This window comes from Conger conger, chromosome 14 (assembly GCF_963514075.1).
Source record: "Conger conger chromosome 14, fConCon1.1, whole genome shotgun sequence".
Taxonomy (NCBI): Eukaryota; Metazoa; Chordata; class Actinopteri; order Anguilliformes; family Congridae; genus Conger; species Conger conger.
Genome location: NC_083773.1, coordinates 41,351,631 through 41,371,773, shown reverse-complemented (window position 1 = coordinate 41,371,773; position 20,143 = coordinate 41,351,631). Strand labels below are relative to the sequence as shown.

The following is a 20,143-nucleotide window of genomic DNA, read 5'->3' as shown; positions in this document are numbered from 1 at the left end:
TGAGTTTGTATCCAGCCAATCCAGAAGGACCTCTGAGGTTCTTATATCCTAGCATGAGCGATAGGCGCATGCATGTGGACAGGCTTGCCTTGTATGTGTGAGAGTTTCTTTGTTTGTTTACTGTATGCTGTATGTGTTTGTGTGTTGTGTTCCAGGCAGAGAGCTGGTTACACGAGCAAGCTCAGAAAGAAGGGTGGAATAAAGCCACCCGATTGGAGGGTCGGCAGGCCAAAGAGGGCCTGATTGGTCAGCTGGTGGGCGACAGGGCAGCAGTGATGGTGGAGGTAAGCAAGCTGACCAGGTTGAGGTGGCTGACCAGAAAAGATGGCAGACCAAGAGGAATGTCAACTAAACTTTGATGAACTAAGCGAAACTTTGACTTTTGTTCAATACAACTGCTATTAGTTGAGTTAGAGCTTGTTCAGCGTTTTAGTTTTCTTGTGTGGACTTTTTGTGGATATAGATATAGTGTGACAAAACGCCATTTCAGTGTCCAGTGAAACCCACTTTCAGACACCTAGAGATGTGTGAGGTGGACATACAAAATTTTGGTGAACAGTGATTAGTTGGTTAGCTGTTTAACAGGGTGTGTGTGTGTGTGTGTGTGTGTGTGTAAAACGTTGACAGGTAAACTGTGAGACTGATTTTGTGGCCCGTAATGAGAGGTTCCAGGAGCTGGTGAGGGACGTGGCGTTTGCCGCCATGGCTCACCATCGCAGAAGGGCCGAGGGCCAATCCGGATACGTGAAGGTGAGGCCCACCGCCCTGCCACAGAGATTCAATTTAAAACCTGCTCCTGAGACCCACTGCGCTGCCCTAAAAATACGCCGCCATTTTAAAACCTATCCCATCTGTTACTGCCATTTCTTAATGTGGTTGTGTGGAGTTGTTGGTTGAGGGGCCAATGGGCCTCATGCAAGAACATTTTCATATTATCGATATGAAATATCGATATCGTGAATTCCGCTCGTACAAGTTTGCCACGTCGGATGCAACTTTAGAAAACTGCCCTAAATGAAGACTTGAAGAAATAAATTATTTACAGTACTTTAGGTGGGTTACGTTGGATGGATGGCCAATGGGATTAACAAGAACAAGGGATGTATTGGTTTTGCCAAAACATAATAATATGTCTATATATGTCCCCTAAAATATATTTCTGATATGTGTGAGGCGAGAAATAAGTAATGTAGTTGCTGATTCATGATTTATATTTGATCTGCAATGCCTAGTTTGGAAATTTGATCTGAGCTGAAGCCTCTCTGGAATGCGTTGTTTACATCATTCCAACGACAGGTCTGGACCAACTGTACATTTGTTCCTACCCAAGAAAAAATTCAAAGTAAGAGAAAGTTGGTGAATGCGGCAAGTTCTCTTAAATCACTTGTTTTTTCGATTTTCGAGCAAATATGTTTTTGTACGTGTGGTTCTAGCATGAGGCCCATTGTGTGATTAATGCTCAAAATTGGGAGGGTGATGACGGGGTCCGAAAATGTAAAATGAAATCATGCACTGTGGGAGCTGTTTGAATAGCAGGCAGGGTCCAGGGTGTGTGTGATGCGTGACCCTGCAGCGGGAGTGACTCCCCGTCCCCCTGTGCGTCTCAGAGACTCCTGTCTGCGGAAGAACTCGCCGCGCTGAGCGTGTCCGAAGGAGCTCGTCTCGCAGATCTCCTCGCGCTGACCATAGGTGAGTGTCGCCCGCTCAGGTTTTCTGACGCTTCATTGTTCATTTTCTCCCCACCGTGTACTCATTCACTGTGTCTGTACTCTTGTGCGGTCGACCAAAATGTTCCCCTAAACAGACTAATTAACTTTAAATGACATGGAATCAGAAGGCACTGCCCAGTGAAATGTTCATTCAACTATAAAGAGTATATACAAGTCCAATAGGTGTTCTCTATTGGACTTGTATTAGAGTCCAATAGCGAATTGTATAGGAGAATTATTCTCTGTTGATTTCATCTCGGTTGATTAGAGTAAGCAGGCGGCAATCCCCCCTGGAGCAATGCGGGGTTGAGGGCCTTGCTCAAGGGCCCAACAGCTGTCCGTATCTTATCGTGGCTACACCAGGGCTTGATCCACCAACCTTCCGGGTCCCAGTCATGTACGTCAGGCTGCAGGCTGCCCCTGAACATTTTACTGTCTGCACATGACACTTTCGCATGTACAGGAGAAGAATGCATTGCCGTTCAATAGTATCCAAATTGGGTCGTCAACTTTCCAAGGTGAGAAACGGTCCCTGGAGGACACATGTTGAGCTTTTTCCATCCCTCCCCCCCCTCCCCCCTCCCCCCTCCCAGGTCGCCTGGGTGAAAACATCAGCCTGAAGCGGGCCCTGGCGGTGGTGGTGCCGGCCGACTGGCACATCGGCTCCTACGTCCACGGGTCGGGGTCGGGGCCGGGGCCGGGGTCGGGGTCGGGGTCGGGGGCAGCCGGCGTGACCATGGGCCGGTACGGCGCCCTGGTGGTGTTCCAGGGGGGGCAGCCGGGCGACACGCAGGCCCTGGGCCGCAGGCTGGGCCAGCACGTGGTGGGCGAGGCCCCCGTCTCCCTGGGCAACGCCGACGACCTGCCGTGCGGCGAGTCGGAGACGCGGCTGCTGCCGCAGAGCCTGCTGTCGGACCCGTCCCGCACCGTGGCCCAGTACCTGGCCCAGGAGGGCGCCCGCGTCCTGGACTTCGCCCGCTTCCAGTGCGGGGAGGGGAGCGCCGCCGCCGACCAGTGAGGGGAAAACGCCCCCGCGGGCTTTCTGTCCGGAATGTTCCTTCCTCCGCCCGCTTTAACTGCCCAGCCGCAAAACACCGGAGACGGAGACAAGATGCTATGAATTAATGTGCTGTATGAATTCAGATGCTTAACACAGATTATGAAAGTGTAACTTATCCCGAATAAAACTTATGTTGCTCTCTGTGTATTTCCCCTTCATCGACTTTTAAAGTTGATCATTATATCAGAAACAAGACATTTATTATAGAAATATTATAGGTATTTATAGAAATGAACTTTTATACAATGAAATTTCTCTGTATATGTATCTACAGTATATTTTATTTATACTTTTATGGTGTAGATTCCAAAAAGTATAATAAATGCCATTTGATAATTGCACAATACATGATCAGACATTATATACATTATTTCAAGTAAATGAGATTGATAATTTCAAGATTAAGGGGTGTTACTGAAATTTTGGTATAACTTTTTGAGAGGGACCTTTGGAAGTGAAGAAACAAGAATCCAGAAACTACAAGACATCTCACTAGTAAAGCATTTAAACTGAAAAAAAAATCAGTGTTGAACAGCAGTTATGCACAGTAAATACATTCCTTGAAAAAGTAATGTAACATTGTACAGGTAATTGGGCTCAGGTGGCTAAGGTTTCCCATATTCCAAGGACACAATTATTTTGATACATTTACTCTCAAGTTTCAATCTATTTCTGAAAGCCACAGGTGCCAGAAGTATTGGCACCCTTAACTTTTATTTGTAGTTATTGCAAATAAAATCAAAGTGAAATTGGCAATACTGTATTGTGTCATTCCATCACTTCCTGCTTCATTAAAGTATACAAAGGAGATGACAAGTGTAAGGGTAATTTTCTTAATTGATTCTTAATTGGCAATGTGTGTTAACATAAAGACAATCATAAATAATAAATTAATGATGACAAATAACCTTTTAGTGATAATCCTTATTACTATTAGACCACTTTCTGAATTAAGTGCTTACTATGAGTCTTTCTCTGTCTCTCCAGCAGACAGACAGCCTTTCACCTTAATGTCTCTGCTTCTCAGCTAGCACATTCTGGTCTTACAGCAAGGTCAACAAGGGGTATTTAGAAGACAAAATACTGATAAATGTTTGTGGCCAGCTTCATGTCTTTTTGTTTTGGTAAAGCCCCCCCTTCAGGAAAAGTGTGTATAAGAGTCTTACTATGTCTGATTCAAATCAGAAAGCCGGTAAGCTTTCTCACTTTCTGTCATTTCTTTGCAAATAAATACGAAAGTTAAATAGAAGAATAGCTATTGTTGTGTCTGTTTCATCAGATGATGCTTACCTGTGATATCTCATTTGTGCATGTTAAAAAGCGATTTTTTCCCTGCACACAAGCATCCAAAATCCCAGCCATCAGCATGGGAAAAGCCAAAGAACTGTCAATTCAGAAGACACAGATGGTAATTGACCATCACAAGTCAGGTAATGGGTACAAAATCACACATAAACGGTTACACATACTGCTTAATAATAATAATTTGGCAAATATATTAATTAACAAGCTGGTGTACAGGTCTACCTAATAAAGTGGTCACTGAATATGTACTGTGAGTTTTACGTCAAAACGATATACGATATACACATTCTATGTTGTTCCAGCCATGTACATCTTCTTCCTGTTCCTGATGAATCGAGTCTTTAGAAAAGCATCATAACTGGTGCGTAATTGACTCTGGGTTTTCTTCATTGCGCATGTGATTAGACACGTGACCAAGGACACAAATGAGGTCAAGCAGTGAGCGATTGTTTTCCCCTTGGATTCTACTGCCGTTACTGGACCTATATATTATATACTCTAAGCTTTCTCCCTACGCACCATCGCCAAACTCGCACAGAGTGGAATCGGAGGAAGACAAGTCCTATACAGCAGACCATTGGCTTGTCACCGCGAGGTGAACGCGACCTGACTGATCCTACCCATACCCTGGGCAAAGCCATTGGCAATTTTGCGTTGCCCCCCGTGGGACTACCGGCCACAGTTGGCATTGACACAATCCAGATTCAACTGGTTAACAGCAAACACAGGCACTTCACTACTGAGTGTCACTCCATATGAAGTCACACTTGCTGCTGTGGAGGGCACTCATAGTCAAGTGGAAGGGAATAAATTCATAGGCAAACTGGGATGCCCCAGCAGAAGCAGGATGCAGCCAGTTGTGTTGTGTTCTTTCGGTGTTTCAACATGCATAGCGGCGGCGTGGATGGTGCAGTGGGTAGCACTGCTGCCTCATAGCAAGGAGGTCCTGGGTTTGAATCCCCGTCGGCCGGGGCCTCTCTGTGTGGCATTTGCATGGGATTCCTCCGGGTACTCCGGTTTTCTCCCACAGTCCAAAGACATGCAGGTTAGGCTGATTGGAGAGCCTAATTGCCCGTAGGTGTGAGTGAATGGTGTGTGTGCCCTGCGATGGACTGGCGACCTGTCCAGGGTGTATTCCTGCCTTTCGCCCAATGTATGCTGGGATAGGCTTCAGCCAATCCTGTGACCCTGTTCAGGATAAGCGTTTTAGGATAATGAATGAATGAATGAACATGCATAGCACCCATGTGCTTATACTCTTCACCCCACTTGCAGTTTACCCATGTGCTTATACTCTTTGAGTAACATTGCGAAATGACATTAAGTCCAGTCCAGACATTCAGTCCAGATTGTAAAAAGTAGAAGATTCAAACAGCGTCCAAAGAAGATTTGCATCTGCATCTGTACAATCAGACAGTTTTCTATTTGTGCATTAAAATATGCTACGCTATAGTGGCATTCCAAAGGAAACTCATATTGGGTCGAGCCATTAGGCTACGGGCAATATTTTGCTCTTATGTGTCAATTTGGGGGTTCTTTGAAAATCTATTTTACTAGTTATGGATGTGATGTTTTAACTTGTGGAAGAACCTATGCACTTGTAAATCGCTTGGGATTAAAAGCGTCCGCCAAATGACTAAAATATAAACGTAAAATCTAAAATTCACTTTTATTTTGACACTCTGGGAAAAACTGCACCTGAAGTTTGATTCTTATTGCGTCCTGTGTACGATAATTATTGATAATTTAGCCTTCTATACGATGTATGGCCAATAATTTGAAAAACCCCTAAATTAATGATCATTTTGTCATGTCATAGTTTCATTTATTTTTTGTCATGATAGTGAAATGAGACGAATTGACTTCGAGCCAGCCTGATAATTCATGTTGTGTTATTTTTGTCAATGTATTTAGGAAAACTGACCCTGGATCTGGCATAAATGATCCAATAACATCCCGCGAGACCCTCCTATGGATCCACCAGAAACACATACGGTTTGGCCGGGTAAGAAAGTGATTGACAACTGATTATGGACGGTTACTGGTCGGGTTAATATTAATGAAAGCCTTCTGATTGGTCAGACCAAAAGAGTTACAGGAACTCCGCCCACGCGAAGTCTCCGGTCTGAGAACATACCCTACCTGCTCATCCAGCCTGCGCTGCTGAACCTACAGAACTGATTGAACTGCGTAGGACATTTTATGGTCAGAAAAGACGTATATTAGTCTTTGCCTCCGAGATTTACATTGCGTCCAGTTCAACAAATTGATCCGAATTGATCAGGGTAAGTCTTTTCCCCCATTGTGATTGTGATGTTGTGTGGCGTTAGTTTTGTTTACAAGCGAGCTTGAAATAATTTCCGAACAGTTGGTTTTATATTGGTATATTCGGATTCCATCTTCAATAACTCAGGAATGAAATGTCAAATTATTAAACAAATTTCAAATTCTGAACGCGGATGCAAAAGAGAACAAGTTAAACCCGTAGTATTTACTGAAAATTTCGACAAAAACGAACCAATGGTCAGCTTCTCGTCCACCCTACATGTAAGGGACCGTCTACCAAGTCGAAGAAAATGAGATCTACAGAGCTAAATCCAGTACAACCGTGGAGTGTGTGGTCCCTGACAAATAAAAATATAAAAAATAAAATGTAACTTGGTTAAATTTTTTATTAGGAATAAAATTAGGAAAAAATGGCCCATTGGCAGTAGCAATTAGAACCGATTTTCAACCAATGAGCTTGATTTATTGTGCATATACAATGTTTTGGGACAGAGTGTTTGTCTGTCAACTGTATATTTTGAAACCCGAATTTAAGGACTATAGACTCAGGCAGAGGGTGAGTCAACATGTCAGTGAGCCCTTTTCAATGATTTTCAATGGTCTTGTAGCAATGTTTTAACACAAAAATCAAACTTCTTTTACCTATAATTATCATGAGAAGGACAGATAAGGCACCAAAACAACCTTCACAGATTAGAAGGCCCCTACTGGCCAGTTTTTAGATTTGGAAATATATACTGCTGAATATGTTTTGTGGTAAAAATTCAATAGATTCTTCTCAGCTTTAAGATGGAAAGCCTTAATTTCAGCACTAAAGATTAGAGGGTCCTCTTCTGGCCCTTATTCAACTCCTACATAACAACATTTTAGCTTGGTTTAATTTACACTCAGTGAGCACTTGATTAGACTTATTAGGCTTATAATTCTTCTGCTGCTGTAGCCTATCCACTTAGAGTTTGACACGTTGTGTGTTCAGAGATGCTTTTCTGCAGACCACTGTTAATGTGTGGTTATTTGTGTTACGGTCACCTTCTTGTCATCTTCGACCTGCTGCTCTCTGGATGTTTTTTGTTTTTCGCATCATTCTTTGCAAACTCTAGAGACTGTTGTGTGTGACAGTCCCAGTCTGGCTCCAACAATCATTCCACAGTCAAAGTCACTCAGACGACATTTCTTCCTCATTCTGATATTTGTTCTGAAAAACAGCTGAACCTCTTGACTATGTCTACATGCTTTAATGCATTTAGTTTAGGGACGTGACAAATCATCAGTTTTAGTTACCGGTTACCATGCCTTTCTTTAAACGGTTAACCGGTACTGCTCATGTTCTAGGGGTCGTTTTTTTTTTTTCTTTCTTTTTTTTCTTACTGGATTACTGAGAAGTTTTATTATATTTTCAAACTTTATTTTTGGCCATCTCAATAGTTAAATATCAACATTGTAAGTCAGATAATGGTAAGTCAGCCTAATTGCCAAATTAAATATTGAAATTTTTGACATTTGTCACATTGACATTGTGCAGTGTAACTTAACAGTTGCAGGAATCTGTGGTTAAATCCCTGTAGTTTACGTACAGGCAATGCTGGTCGATCGTGTGTCATTTTTTTAAATGCATCGGTTAAAAATTGGTATGAAATCTGTGAATATGCTGCTGTTAATAACTTTGTTACAGACGGGGTTGTGCACTCAAAATTCCGTGGTCACGCAATATTGAAACACCGGGTCTGTTTTGAAATAGGAGGCTGGTCTAATGATTTTCATGCCATTGCAGGTCGCTGTCCAAATTGATATATTCTTATGTAACTGTAAACTTGCATTTTATATGCCAATGCATTTTATATGGCGTGGGACAATTGTGGTGGTGAGATTAACGTGTCCATTATTCGCTGAAAGCAGGGAATTTTCGCTTTCAATATCCGATGGACAAATAGCCTGATGATAATGTTTTGCTTTATTTATTTTTATGTAGATAGCACATAGTAGAAAGTGAAGTTTGGTTTCCCTGTAGTGTCAATTTGCATGTCAATGAATAAACTCGGATGAAGAAACACCATAGAATAAGCCATAAATTAACTAATAAACACGGATCTGTGAACCTTAAGAAACAACAAAACGTTACAATAAGCCAACCAACAGTTACAGAAATGATTTGATAACCCTAATAATGTAGCATTCAATTCCTTATGGTGTTTGCTTTTTAAAACCGTTGATTGCTTGCTCGAACTACTGAAGCTAGTCGATTGCTAGTTTAGAACCGCAATAATACGTCTGGTGAAGAACGTGCATTTAAAAAAAACTGAGCTTACAATTTCACCTTCATAATATATATATATATATATATATATATATATATATATATCAGTTATCAATTTTTTGTAAATGGTTACGAATCAATTTCGGTTAACCGTTTAACCATTTACACCCCTAACTTAGTTGCTGTCACATGACTGGCTGATTAAGTATTTGCATGAACAAGCTTGTGTACAGGTCTTCCTATTAATGTGGTCACTGAGTGTAGAATGAGACTAAAACACCATTTGGTCAGGGAATTTTCCAAGGAAAATGCCATGGCCAGCCAGTCTATTGTAGCTTTTCAACAATCTGTAGGACAGTATTAAAAACCTACTTTATTTAATTGTTGTGTCCGACAGCAGAATAGTTCATTTACATACTCCATCCATCCATCCATCAATTATCTTAACCAGCTTATCCTGAATAGGGTTGCAGGGGGGCTGGAGCCTATCCCAGCATACATTGGGCGAAAGGCAGGAATACACCCTGGACAGGTCGCCAGTCCATCGCAGGGCACACACACCATTCACTCACCCACTCATACCTATGGGCAATTTAGACTCTCCAATCAGCCTAACCTGCATGTCTTTGGACTGTGGGAGGAAACCGGAGTACCCAGAGGATACCCACGCAAACACGGGGAGAACATGCAAACTTCGCACAGAGAGGCCCCGGCCGACGGGGATTCAAACCCGGGCCTCCTAGCTGTGAGGCGGCAGTGCTACCCACTGCACCATCCGTGCCACTCATTTACACACTCCTCATTACCAAACATTATCTTGCCCATATCACTGTCTGCGAGCAATATCAACTTTTCTTCAATGTTATATAGTTTCCAGTGATTTTCCCTGAGGTGAGGTGGTTTGTCTTCAAGCCATGGTGCAGCTTTGATGGCTTCATGTTTCATGCAAACGACACACAGTGGCAATTCGCCCCCTTAGGTTTCTTTGAAGGTAAATTCAAACTTGAGGTTGGCTTCTGAATATTTTTGGGACTTCTCTCGTTTGCATTTACTCATTGTTACTGCTGCTGGGGTGACATTAACCTCACTTTCGCCTGCTGTCTCGAAATTGATGGTGGTAGAATCTTGAGCTTGAGGCCTAACTGTTACGAAGCAATCCATTCTGTTTCACACAGGAGTGTAGTTTTGTTATAAAAATGTAGCTAGTAATGTTAATGGCCTAGTTATTAATTTTAGCACCTAGCTAGCTGTATTTTACCCAAAACTTTTTTTTAAATCTTTTTTTGATGACGTTGTTTATGTAGCTAAACATAGGCTCCAATGTATCATGGTTGCGTGGGTATCTTAAATAGCTTATTCCCTATTATTGGTTGGAGTGTACTCAATATTTTTTTTTTTTGTCTAAAAAGTCTCTATTTTTCAAAATTTCACAAAATTTTGTTTGACATCAGACTTTTAGAATACAAACATTTACTTTGCTTGAATTTTTTTTGTGCCAAAAAGTCGCTTTGGTTTGGGATTTAATTTACTTGATTCTATTGCTAAATGTTGGGACCTCATATGGTGTTATTAGTGTCTTACTGACATTTGCAATGCTACTATATCTTATTCTAAATAAAATAAACAGAAATTAGGTTGAGAAGCTATTTAATTTTTGTCCTAAAACTAAATGGAAGTGCATTTTTGTTTTCTGAAAGTTGTAGTATGGCCAGTAGGGGACTTCTTTGATGAACTATTGAATTTGGAATATCGGGCATATACCCCAATATGAAACTAACTTTACAACAATCTTCAAATTGGGTTGCATTTTATTCAATAGGCTAAGTTTGTAACTATAAGATATTGGTTTGCTCATTTGTCAGTGGCTCTGTGCTTAGTTGTAGCATGTTATTGCATAATTCACTTAAAAAATGTTGGACGGTTCCAACTTTCCTTCTCTATTTGATGGTCAATAAGATTACAATGAGTTCATGGAAAACCGTTCGGAGGAATTTTAAATAGCTACAAAGTTCTATCAATACAGGCACCAATCCACTGCAAGGAAGTTTTATTTTGCCTTCAGAAGTCTGATATTTCCCATTCACTTCAATGAGAGCTGCAATGTTGAGCACTCAACTGGCACACTTCCTGGGATTCACAAACTTAGGTTCGCTGAAGGCATGCTTGCCTGTCTATGTCTATGCGAGTAGCCCTCAGCACGGGCAGCGTGAGATTAGCAGATGACCCCCACACTTGTCAAGAGGATTTGTTGGGCCTCTTAACTTTATCTTGTGTCTGAACGCGCACTGTTTGCGCAATGTATAAAGGACACGTGCCATATTCAGAATATGGGAATAGTCTGAAAGCTTCACTTACGCCTACCCCGTAGTAGGTGTAGAATTTACACCGAGGCTTGCAGACCAGTGTTCTGTCCGGCCAGCCAGTCTTCACGTTCTGAGGCCCTTCAGAAATGGCTTTCTTCCACCCATTGAGGGAATAAGGGTTTCACCCACCTGAAAATGTAAGAACGCCCCCTGTGGTTAGTCAGGTATCTGCTGGACTGCAGAGTGTAAAGAATGTGTCCGCTGTTGCAGTCAGACCGATTTGATTAAGGTTAAAACCCTTCCCCTGTTTTTCCCCAGGAGCTGAACACCTGCACACCTTTGAGCAGCAGTATTATGGAGACAGGAGTGTGTCTGAGACAGGACACTGAGACAACACTACCAGAGCTCACTGAGCAGCACAGGATCAGACTGAAAGAAGAGGAACTCGGTGGACTGGTCCACATGGCAGAGTCAGAGACGTGTGCTGCAGCAGGACTCAACACTCTGGAGCCAGTGTGTGTTACATTACACAGCGGGGTCAGTGATGTACACCATACACACACATCACTGATTAAAACAGAAACTGATCTGGGCTTCACCCACCCTGGGGACCTTATTAAGAAAGAGACTCTAGACAGTGCAGAGCTGGGATATGTAAACCATCTGCATCCTGACCAAATCAAAACCGAGACTGGTGATGGAGGGTACCTTAAGGCAGAACACATCAGTGACTTGGAGAATATTAAATGTGTTAATTTGAAATCTGATAAAATGAAGTGTGAATCCAGTGAAAGTTTAGTGAGTGATCTCATGAATGCTATGATGAATGGAGCTGCAGGTGATCACAAAGCCAAGACAGAACCATCACAATGTGCAGGAGAGCCAAATCCAAACTGTAAGAAGGAAGAAATGCACAATCCGCTGGCCCAGTGTGGAGACTTAAATCACCACTGTCACATAAACTGTGGGAACAGTCAGACCAGAATTCTGCAGAAAGGTAGAAATGGCAGCAATAAGTCTATTAATTGCCAGGAAACAAATGAGAGGTCTGAACCCATGATAGCCTATTCAAGTGAAATCCCAAGCCTATTGAATTTCTTTCAGATGGAGGCTAGTCATAGAAGTGAACATCAAATTACTGCAAGTGAAAAACCAAACAAATGTACTTATTGTGGGACGTGCTTTTCCACAATATCTCAGTTAAATGACCACCGGATCATTCATACAGATGAAAGGCCATACAAATGTACATGGTGTGAGAAGTGCTTTAAAACCAAATTTGTTTTAAATCAGCATCTGATAATTCATACAGGTGAGAGGCCCTACGAATGTACTCATTGTGGGAAGTGCTTTACCAGAAAAAGTCATTTAAATACCCACCAGAAAATTCATACAGGTTCAGAAACCCATAAATGTTCTCAGTGTGGGAAGTGCTTTTCCACAATTTCACAGATAAATGACCACCTGATCATTCATACAGGTAAAAGGCCATACAAATGTACATGGTGTGAGAAGTGTTTTAAAACCAAATCTGCTTTAAATCAACATCTGAGAATTCATACAGATGAAAAGCCCTACAAATGTACTCATTGTGGGAAGTGCTTTTCCAGAAGAAGTGATTTAAATATCCACCAGACATTTCATACAGGTGAGAAGCCCTACAAATGTACTCAGTGTGAAAAGTGCTTTTCCATTAAATCACTTTTAAATCGGCACCAGAAAATTCATTCAGGTGACAAACCCCACAAATGTACTCATTGTGGGAAGTGCTTTTCCACACAACGTTTTTTAAATTGCCACCATATCATTCATACAGGTGAAAAGCCATACAAATGCACATGGTGCGAGAAGTGTTTTATTTTCAAATCGGGTTTAAATGAACATCTGAGACTTCATACAGATGAAGAGCCCTACAAATGTACTCATTGTGGGAAGTGCTTTTCCAGAAAAAGTAGTTTAAATATCCACCTGAAAATTCATACAGGTGAGAAGCCCTACAAATGTACTCAGTGTGAAAAGTGCTTTTCCATTAAATCACTTTTGAATTGGCACCAGAAAATTCATTCGGGTGAAAAGCTGCACAAATGCTCTCAGTGTAGCAAGTGCTTTTCAAGAAAATCTTATTTAAAGAGCCACCAGAAAATTCATACTGGCGAAAAGCCCTACAAATGTACTCAGTGTGGGAACTGCTTTTCTGTAAAATCTCATTTAATTAGTCACCAGAGAATTCATACAGGCGAAAAGCCATACAAATGTACTCAGTGTGGGAACTGCTTTCCCAGAAAATCTTATTTAATTAGCCACCAGAGAATTCATACAGGCGAAAAGCCATACAAATGTACTCAGTGTGGGAACTGCTTTACCGGAAAATCTAATTTAAATAACCACCAGAAAATTCATACAGGCAAAATGCCTGACAAATATTCTCAGTGTGGGAAGTGATTGTTCCAGAAAATCTCATTTTAATTGCCACAAGATGATTCATGCAGGTCTTTAATTCAAGACATTTATACTCTTGACATTTCATCCAGATGAATATCCCTAGGAGTATACATCGAGTAAACATCATTTAGTGTTTTTACAATCACTTTGACACTAATTTCAGAACCTTGAGGTCATTTTGGAAAACTGTAGACACACTAAAAAAAAACCGGGAAAAAAAACCCATCTTTTTCAAAATGCCAAACACTTGCTTGGGTACAATATACATAAACCAAAAATAATTTGTTCGCTGAACCAAATAACTTGATAACAATGACACAACTTAACAATATGGGGCGACATGGCTCAGGCAGTAAGAGCAGTCGTCTGGCAGTCGGAGGGTTGCCGGTTCGATCCCCCACCCAGTCTGTGTCGAAGTGTCCCTGAGTAAGACACCTAACCCCCAAATCCTCCTGACGAGCTGGCCGGTGCCTTGCATGGCAACCAATCACTGTTGGTGTGTGAGTGTGTATGAATGGGTACACACATTACATTTGATAATACTGTCTTTTTATTCATTACTACAAATGTATCCAACGACTGAAAATTATATGCAATTGCAACATTACTTCTAATGCATAGGTTTATGGAAACTGATTACTCTGACAGCATTCCATGTTTAGATCATGAATGTTTGAAGATAAAGAAATCGATTGACACCAATTACTTTGGAATATGATCAATTTTACCACATAATCATTAGATGTAATATTTCATCATCACCATCCTTTATCATTCATCCAGAGTAGGCAAATGTCCATGTTAGAATAGAGATGAAGCAGTGAGAGGAGGAGGAAGAGGTGGTCAATGGAATAGCTGACGACAAGTGGGGTGCCACTCAGAGAGGTGGCCTTGGTCCTCGCCTTAGAGGTGGGGGAGGGGGGCAGGGGGGAGGACAGTGCCTTTCACTGCAGTTGAGGATTTTGCAGCTTGGCACAACAGTTCACTGCAACTGTTGCAGTTGCATGGCATGCAAAATCATTCTATCAAAACACTAGCACTAGATTTCTTCATTTTTTTTTTCTCAATCATAGAACAATGATCTAAAAAACACTAACCAACCAGTGGCATTATAGTAGATGCATTTTTTGCATTTTGTTGTCCAAAAGTTATTAATAGTTTGGTCTACATACAGTGTTCTTGTGCTAACTGTTTAAGAAGACTCGGTATCCAAAAAAAAGCTTCTTAGCAAAAAAATAATAATAATAATACTGTGAAAGAAACCTGTGTTGTAATTGTAATTGTTTCCATTCTCTTCACTCTCTTTCCACTATTCCCTTTCTTTACAAGCACAACGGGAACCATATTGAAACATATCTTGGCTGTGTCAAAGTGTCCCTGAGCAAGACGCCTAACCCCTAAATGCTCCTGACGAGCTGGTCGGCGCCCTGCGTGGCAGCCAATCACTGTTGGTGTGCGAGTGTGTGTATGAATGGGTGAATGACAAGCATCAATTGTACAGCGCTTTGGATCAAGGCGCTATATGAATGCCAACCATTTACCATTTACATGTGTCAAGTATTTTTTCCTCCAATAGTTATAGTAGTCCATATTGTAAAAACAAGTAAACGCAGAAGCAATAGGTATGTTGTGTGTGTTGGCGATCTAAACAAATGTTCCAGTAGTATTTAATGAAAAATTACGTATTTGAACCAATGAATTTGGAAGTGCAAGATTTCTTCAAAGATATGAATGCACAATGCATGGTTTGAACAGGCAGACAGGCTGTGTTCCCAGTGCTGACCGTTTTGAGTCTTCTGTAAGGTTTTGAAAGTTTGCGCACAGACTTGTGAGATTAGCGCAAAAGCGATTGTTAAAAATTGCAGCTCCACCGGGGCCATCCATCCATCCATCCATTATCCTACCCACTGCACCATCCGTGCCGCCCCACCGGGGCCATCCATCCATCCATTATCTGAACCCGCTTATCCTGATCAGGGTCGCAGGGGGGCTGGAGCCTATCCCAGCATACATTGGGCGAAAGGCAGGAATACACCCTGGACAGGTCGCCAGTCCATCGCAGGGCACACGCACCATTCACTCACACACTCGTGCCTACGGGCAATTTAGACTCTCCAATCGGCCTAACCTGCATGTCTTTGGACTGTGGGAGGAAACCGGAGTACCCGGAGGAAACCCACGCAGACACAGGGAGAACATGCAAACTCCACACAGAGAGGCCCCGGCCGACGGGGATTCGAACCCAGGACCTCCTTGCTGTGAGGCGGCAGTGCTACCCACTGCACCATCCGTGCCGCCCCACCGGAGCCAGGTGAAGATAAATATAGCAGTGTGTGCTATTTAATGGTTTTATCTAATTTAAATTTCAACAGACAAATGAATCCCTCAACGTGTACACAGTGTGAAAAGTGCTTTAGTAAATTAAATCGCCAGAACAGACTTCATACAGCTTCAGATGTCTTCCCTAGTTCATGAATTTGCAAATTCAGGTTTACGCCAAAAAAAGATCATATTTATTTATTTTGGACCTTGTTTGTAAGCTTCCCGATAATAAGATAACCATAGCATTATATTTATTTTTGAATAAGATATGTGTCTTTAGATAGGGTGGGGGCAGCCAATATGGGTCAGCTTTGGGTCTCAGTCTCTTGAATGGTTGGTTCAGTACCAAACCACACTCCAACACTCTCATACTCAACATGCATTAAAAAAATTGTTCAAATCTAAAGGGGTGTGGTCAGAAAGAGATTGATTTCTGATGGAATGGCCCATAACCTTTTTCAGTAAATAAATGAATCGTAATTTTAAAAATGTCACCATGTTTTGAGTTTACTCCATATCCTCTTGTCTATTGCACATTTTCTCTTAAAGGAGAGGTTGGTCACACTTTCTAGGTTTTTTATATGCAATTTGCACAAGAGGGCTTTGAAGATTGAAGAGACAGTATTAAATATGTCTGTTCTTTAATTTTGGAGAAGTAAGCATTTTACATTTCTTGTCCTATTTTCAACCGGTTGAGAATGTTCTCCTAGCTGTACATCACATGAGGATAACCACTCCCCTTATCCCTACCCTATAACTCATGACCCACAGTTTGTGGTGCTGGCCTCCTGGAAAGTAGGGGCACATCATAGCTAATTGACAGTTCTCATTACAACTTTTATATTGGCAAATTTAGGCTTTGAAGAATACGTTTTAAAATACATTTAAATGACTGAATAATAAAAACATTATGCACCTTTTTTATTTTTTATTGTTGCCTAAAGACAACTGGCAAGTGTCACATTCAACCACCAGGTTACTCCTTTAAGATCTAAAATTATGCAGTAATGGAGGAAATACTTTTTCATTGCACTGTACATTGTGAATGTGCACATGCAAAAGGGCTTCTTGCTATGTACACATCTTTATGAACTATACGTGTTACTGTTTTCTGCTTTACCCTGTGTAAATGTCGTTTAATTCCTACTGCAACACGAATCATCTAATAAATACATTTGTTTCATATGAGGTGTGTATTGTATGAATCATTTTAAACATTTTATATTGCAGACCATGACTCACCAGAGGAAAACTATGCCTTGTAAATACAGTGGTGTGAAAAAGTGTTTGCCCCCTTCCTGATTTCTTATTTTTTTGCATGTTTGTCACACTTAAATGTTTCAGATCATCAAACAAATTTAAATATTAGTCAAAGACAACACAAGTAAACACAAAATGAAGGTTTTTATTATTAAGGGAGAACAAAAATCCAAACCTACATGGCCCTGTGTGTTAAGTTATGTTAAAACAACTTAACTGTGGTTTATCAAACCTGAGTTCAATTTCTCTAGCCACACCCAGGCCTGATGACTGCCACACCTGTTCTCAATCAAGAAATCACTTAAATAGGACCTGCCTGACAAAATGAAGTAGACCAAATGATCCTCAAAAGCTAGACATCATGCCAAGATCTAAAGAAATTCAGGAACAAATGAGAAAGAAAGTAATTTAGATCTATCAGTCTGGAAAAGGTTATAAAGCCATTTCTAAAGCTTTGGGACTCCAGCGAACCACAGTGAGAGCCATTATCCACAAATGGCGAAAACATGGAACAGTGGTGAACCTTCCCAGGAGTGGCCGGCCGACCAAAATGACCCCAAGAGCGCAGTGACGACTCATCCAAGAGGTCACAAAAGACCCCACAACAGCATCCAAAGAACTGCAGGCCTCACTTGCCTCAGTTAAGGTCAGTGTTCATGACTCCACCATAAGAAAGAGACTGGGCAAGAATGGCCTGCATGGCAGAGTTCCAAGACGAAAACCACTGCTGAGCAAAAAGAACATTAAGGCTCATCTCAATTTTGCCAGAAAACATCTTGATGATCCCCAAGACTTTTGGGAAAATAGTCTGATGAGACAAAAGTAGAACTTTTTGGAAGGTGTGTGTCCCATTACATCTGGCGTAAAAGTAACACCGCATTTCAGAAAAAGAACATCATACCAACAGTAAAATATGGTGGTGGTAGTGTGATGGTCTGGGGCTGTTTTGCTGCTTCAGGACCTGGAAGACTTGCTGTAATAAATGGAACCATGTATTCTGCTGTCTACAAAAAAATCCTGAAGGAGAATGTCCGGCCATCTGTGACCTGTGATCCGTGACCTCAAGCTGAAACAAACTTGGGTTCTGCAGCAGGACAATGATCCAAAACACACCAGCAAGTCCACCTCTGAATGGCTGAAGAAAAACAAAATGAAGACTTTGGAGTGTCCTAGTCAAAGTCCTGACCTGAATCCTATTGAGATGCTGTGGCATGACCTTAAAAAGGCGGTTCATGCTCGAAAACCCTCCAATGTGGCTGAATTACAACAATTCTGCAAAGATGAGTGGGCCAAAATTCCTCCACAGCGCTGTAAGAGACTCATTGCAAGTTATCGCAAACGCTTGATTGCAGTTGTTGCTGCTACGGGTGGCCCAACCAGTTATTAGGTTTAGGGGGCAATCACTTTTTCACACAGGGTCATGTAGGTTTGGATTCTTTTTCTCCCTTAATAATAAAAACCTTCATTTAAAAACTGCATTTTGTGTTTACTTGTGTTGTCTGACTAATATTTAAATTTGTTTGATGATCTGAAACATTTAAGTGTGACAAACATGCAAAAAAAATAAAAATAAAAAATAAAATAGAAATCAGGAAGGGGGCAAACACTTTTTCACACCACTGTATGTAGATATGATGGGACACTGAGATGGCAAAATTCTGTTAGGCTGTTAAATTGAAATCCATCTAGAAAGTATGTTCATGTCCAGATTGAATAAACGGGCTCTATGCATTTCACCTACTTGCGTTATGGCATAGCTTTAGTGCAATGAGTATAAATAGGCTATTTTATTCATTCATTCATTCATTATCCTAACCCGCTTGTCCTGAACAGGGTCTATCCTAGCATACATTCGGTGAAAGGCAAGAATACACCCTGGACAGGTCGCCAGTCCATCGCAGGGCACACACACCATTCACTCACACACTCATACCTATGGCCTAACCTGCATGTCTTTGGATTGTGGGAGGAAACCCACGCAAACACAGGGATAACAAGCAAACTCCACACAGAGAGGCCCTTGCCGACCGGGATTTGAACCCAGGACCTCCTTGCTGTGAGGCGGCAGTGCTACCTACTGCACTATCCGTGTAAAAACTGTAAATTGTTGACGTACCTCTTTTTCAATTTGACATATGACCATGAACTTAACCTCTGACCTATATAGTTGTTATTTGAGAAATATGTGCCCCAAGGCATGCTTCAAGATTGTCCCAATCTGATATATACTTCTCGAGTTATCCGTAAAACAATTTCCAAGTGCTTTCCAAGATGGCTGCCCTACCGGCTAAAAAGTAGGTCAAGATCACAAAACAAGTAATTATATCACAACTTCATTAAATACATATCTCTAATGTACAAGAACTAGATCCAGGGCTTTGCAGTTTGAGATTCCACTGCCAGGCACAGTGCTGTGCAAAAGTTTTAGGCAGGTGTGAAAAAATGCTTTCAAATAAGTGCTTTCAAAAGTAGAAATGTAAATAGTTTATTTTTATCAATTAACAAAATGCATGAACAGAAGAAATGAATGAACAGAAGAAAAATCTAAATCAAATCAATATTTGGTGTGACCACCCTTTGCCTTCAGCATCAATTCTTCTGGGTATACTTGCACACAGTTTTTGAAGGAACTCGGCAGGGAGGTTGTTCCAAACATCTTGGAGAACTAGCCACAGTTCTTCTGTGGATTTAGGCAGCCTCAAATATTTCTGTCTCTTCATGTAATCCCAGACAGACTTAATGATGTTGAGATCAGGGCTTTGTGGGGGCCATACCATCACTTCCAGGACTCCTTGTTCTTCTTTACGCTGAAGATAGTTCTTAATGATATTGGATGTATGTTTGGGGTTGTTGTCCTGCTGCAGAATAAATTTTGGGCCAATCAGATGCCTCCCTGGTGGTATTGCATGATGGATAAGTATCTGCCTGTACTTCTCAGCATTTAGGAGACCATTAATTCTGACCAAATGCCCAACTCCATTTGCAGAAATGCTGCCCCAAACGTGCAAGGAACCTCCACCATGCTTCACTGTTCTTCTACCGCTCTCCAGCCTTTCTGACATTAAACTGTCTTCAGCAACCTCACCTTGGAAGCAGAGTTTGGCTGTTCCTCACCCAGTTTTAACCCTCCAACACAGCTGTTTTTGTTTCAGTGAATGATTGTGGTTCAACCTACATATTAAATTGATCATCATTAGCTCCC

The 20,143-nt window shown here is 41.4% G+C and overlaps 2 protein-coding genes across 8 annotated transcripts in view; both read left to right on the top strand.

Annotated features, from left to right (window-relative positions):
- Positions 1-4,023, top strand: part of tsfm (Ts translation elongation factor, mitochondrial) — a 5,096-nt gene extending 1,073 nt beyond the window's left edge. Inside the window, exons 3-7 of the mRNA XM_061220326.1 lie at positions 156-284; positions 628-750; positions 1,608-1,689; positions 2,303-2,400; positions 2,431-4,023. Of these exons, the coding sequence (XP_061076310.1) occupies positions 156-284; positions 628-750; positions 1,608-1,689; positions 2,303-2,400; positions 2,431-2,727 (729 nt within the window). The 3' untranslated portion in view covers positions 2,728-4,023. The remainder of the gene's footprint in view (positions 1-155; positions 285-627; positions 751-1,607; positions 1,690-2,302; positions 2,401-2,430) is intronic.
- Positions 4,024-6,176: 2,153 nt separating this feature from the next.
- Positions 6,177-20,143, top strand: part of LOC133109604 (zinc finger protein 83-like) — a 30,004-nt gene continuing 16,037 nt past the window's right edge. For 6 of the 7 annotated variants that reach the window (XM_061219001.1, XM_061219000.1, XM_061219004.1 and 3 more), the window contains exons 1-2: positions 6,177-6,359; positions 11,236-11,454. In XM_061219001.1, coding sequence (XP_061074985.1) covers positions 11,272-11,454 — 183 coding nt within the window. In that variant the 5' untranslated portion in view covers positions 6,177-6,359; positions 11,236-11,271. Of the gene's footprint in view, positions 6,360-11,235; positions 14,224-20,143 lie in introns of those variants that run through there. The other variant, XM_061218997.1, reaches the window with a different exon arrangement.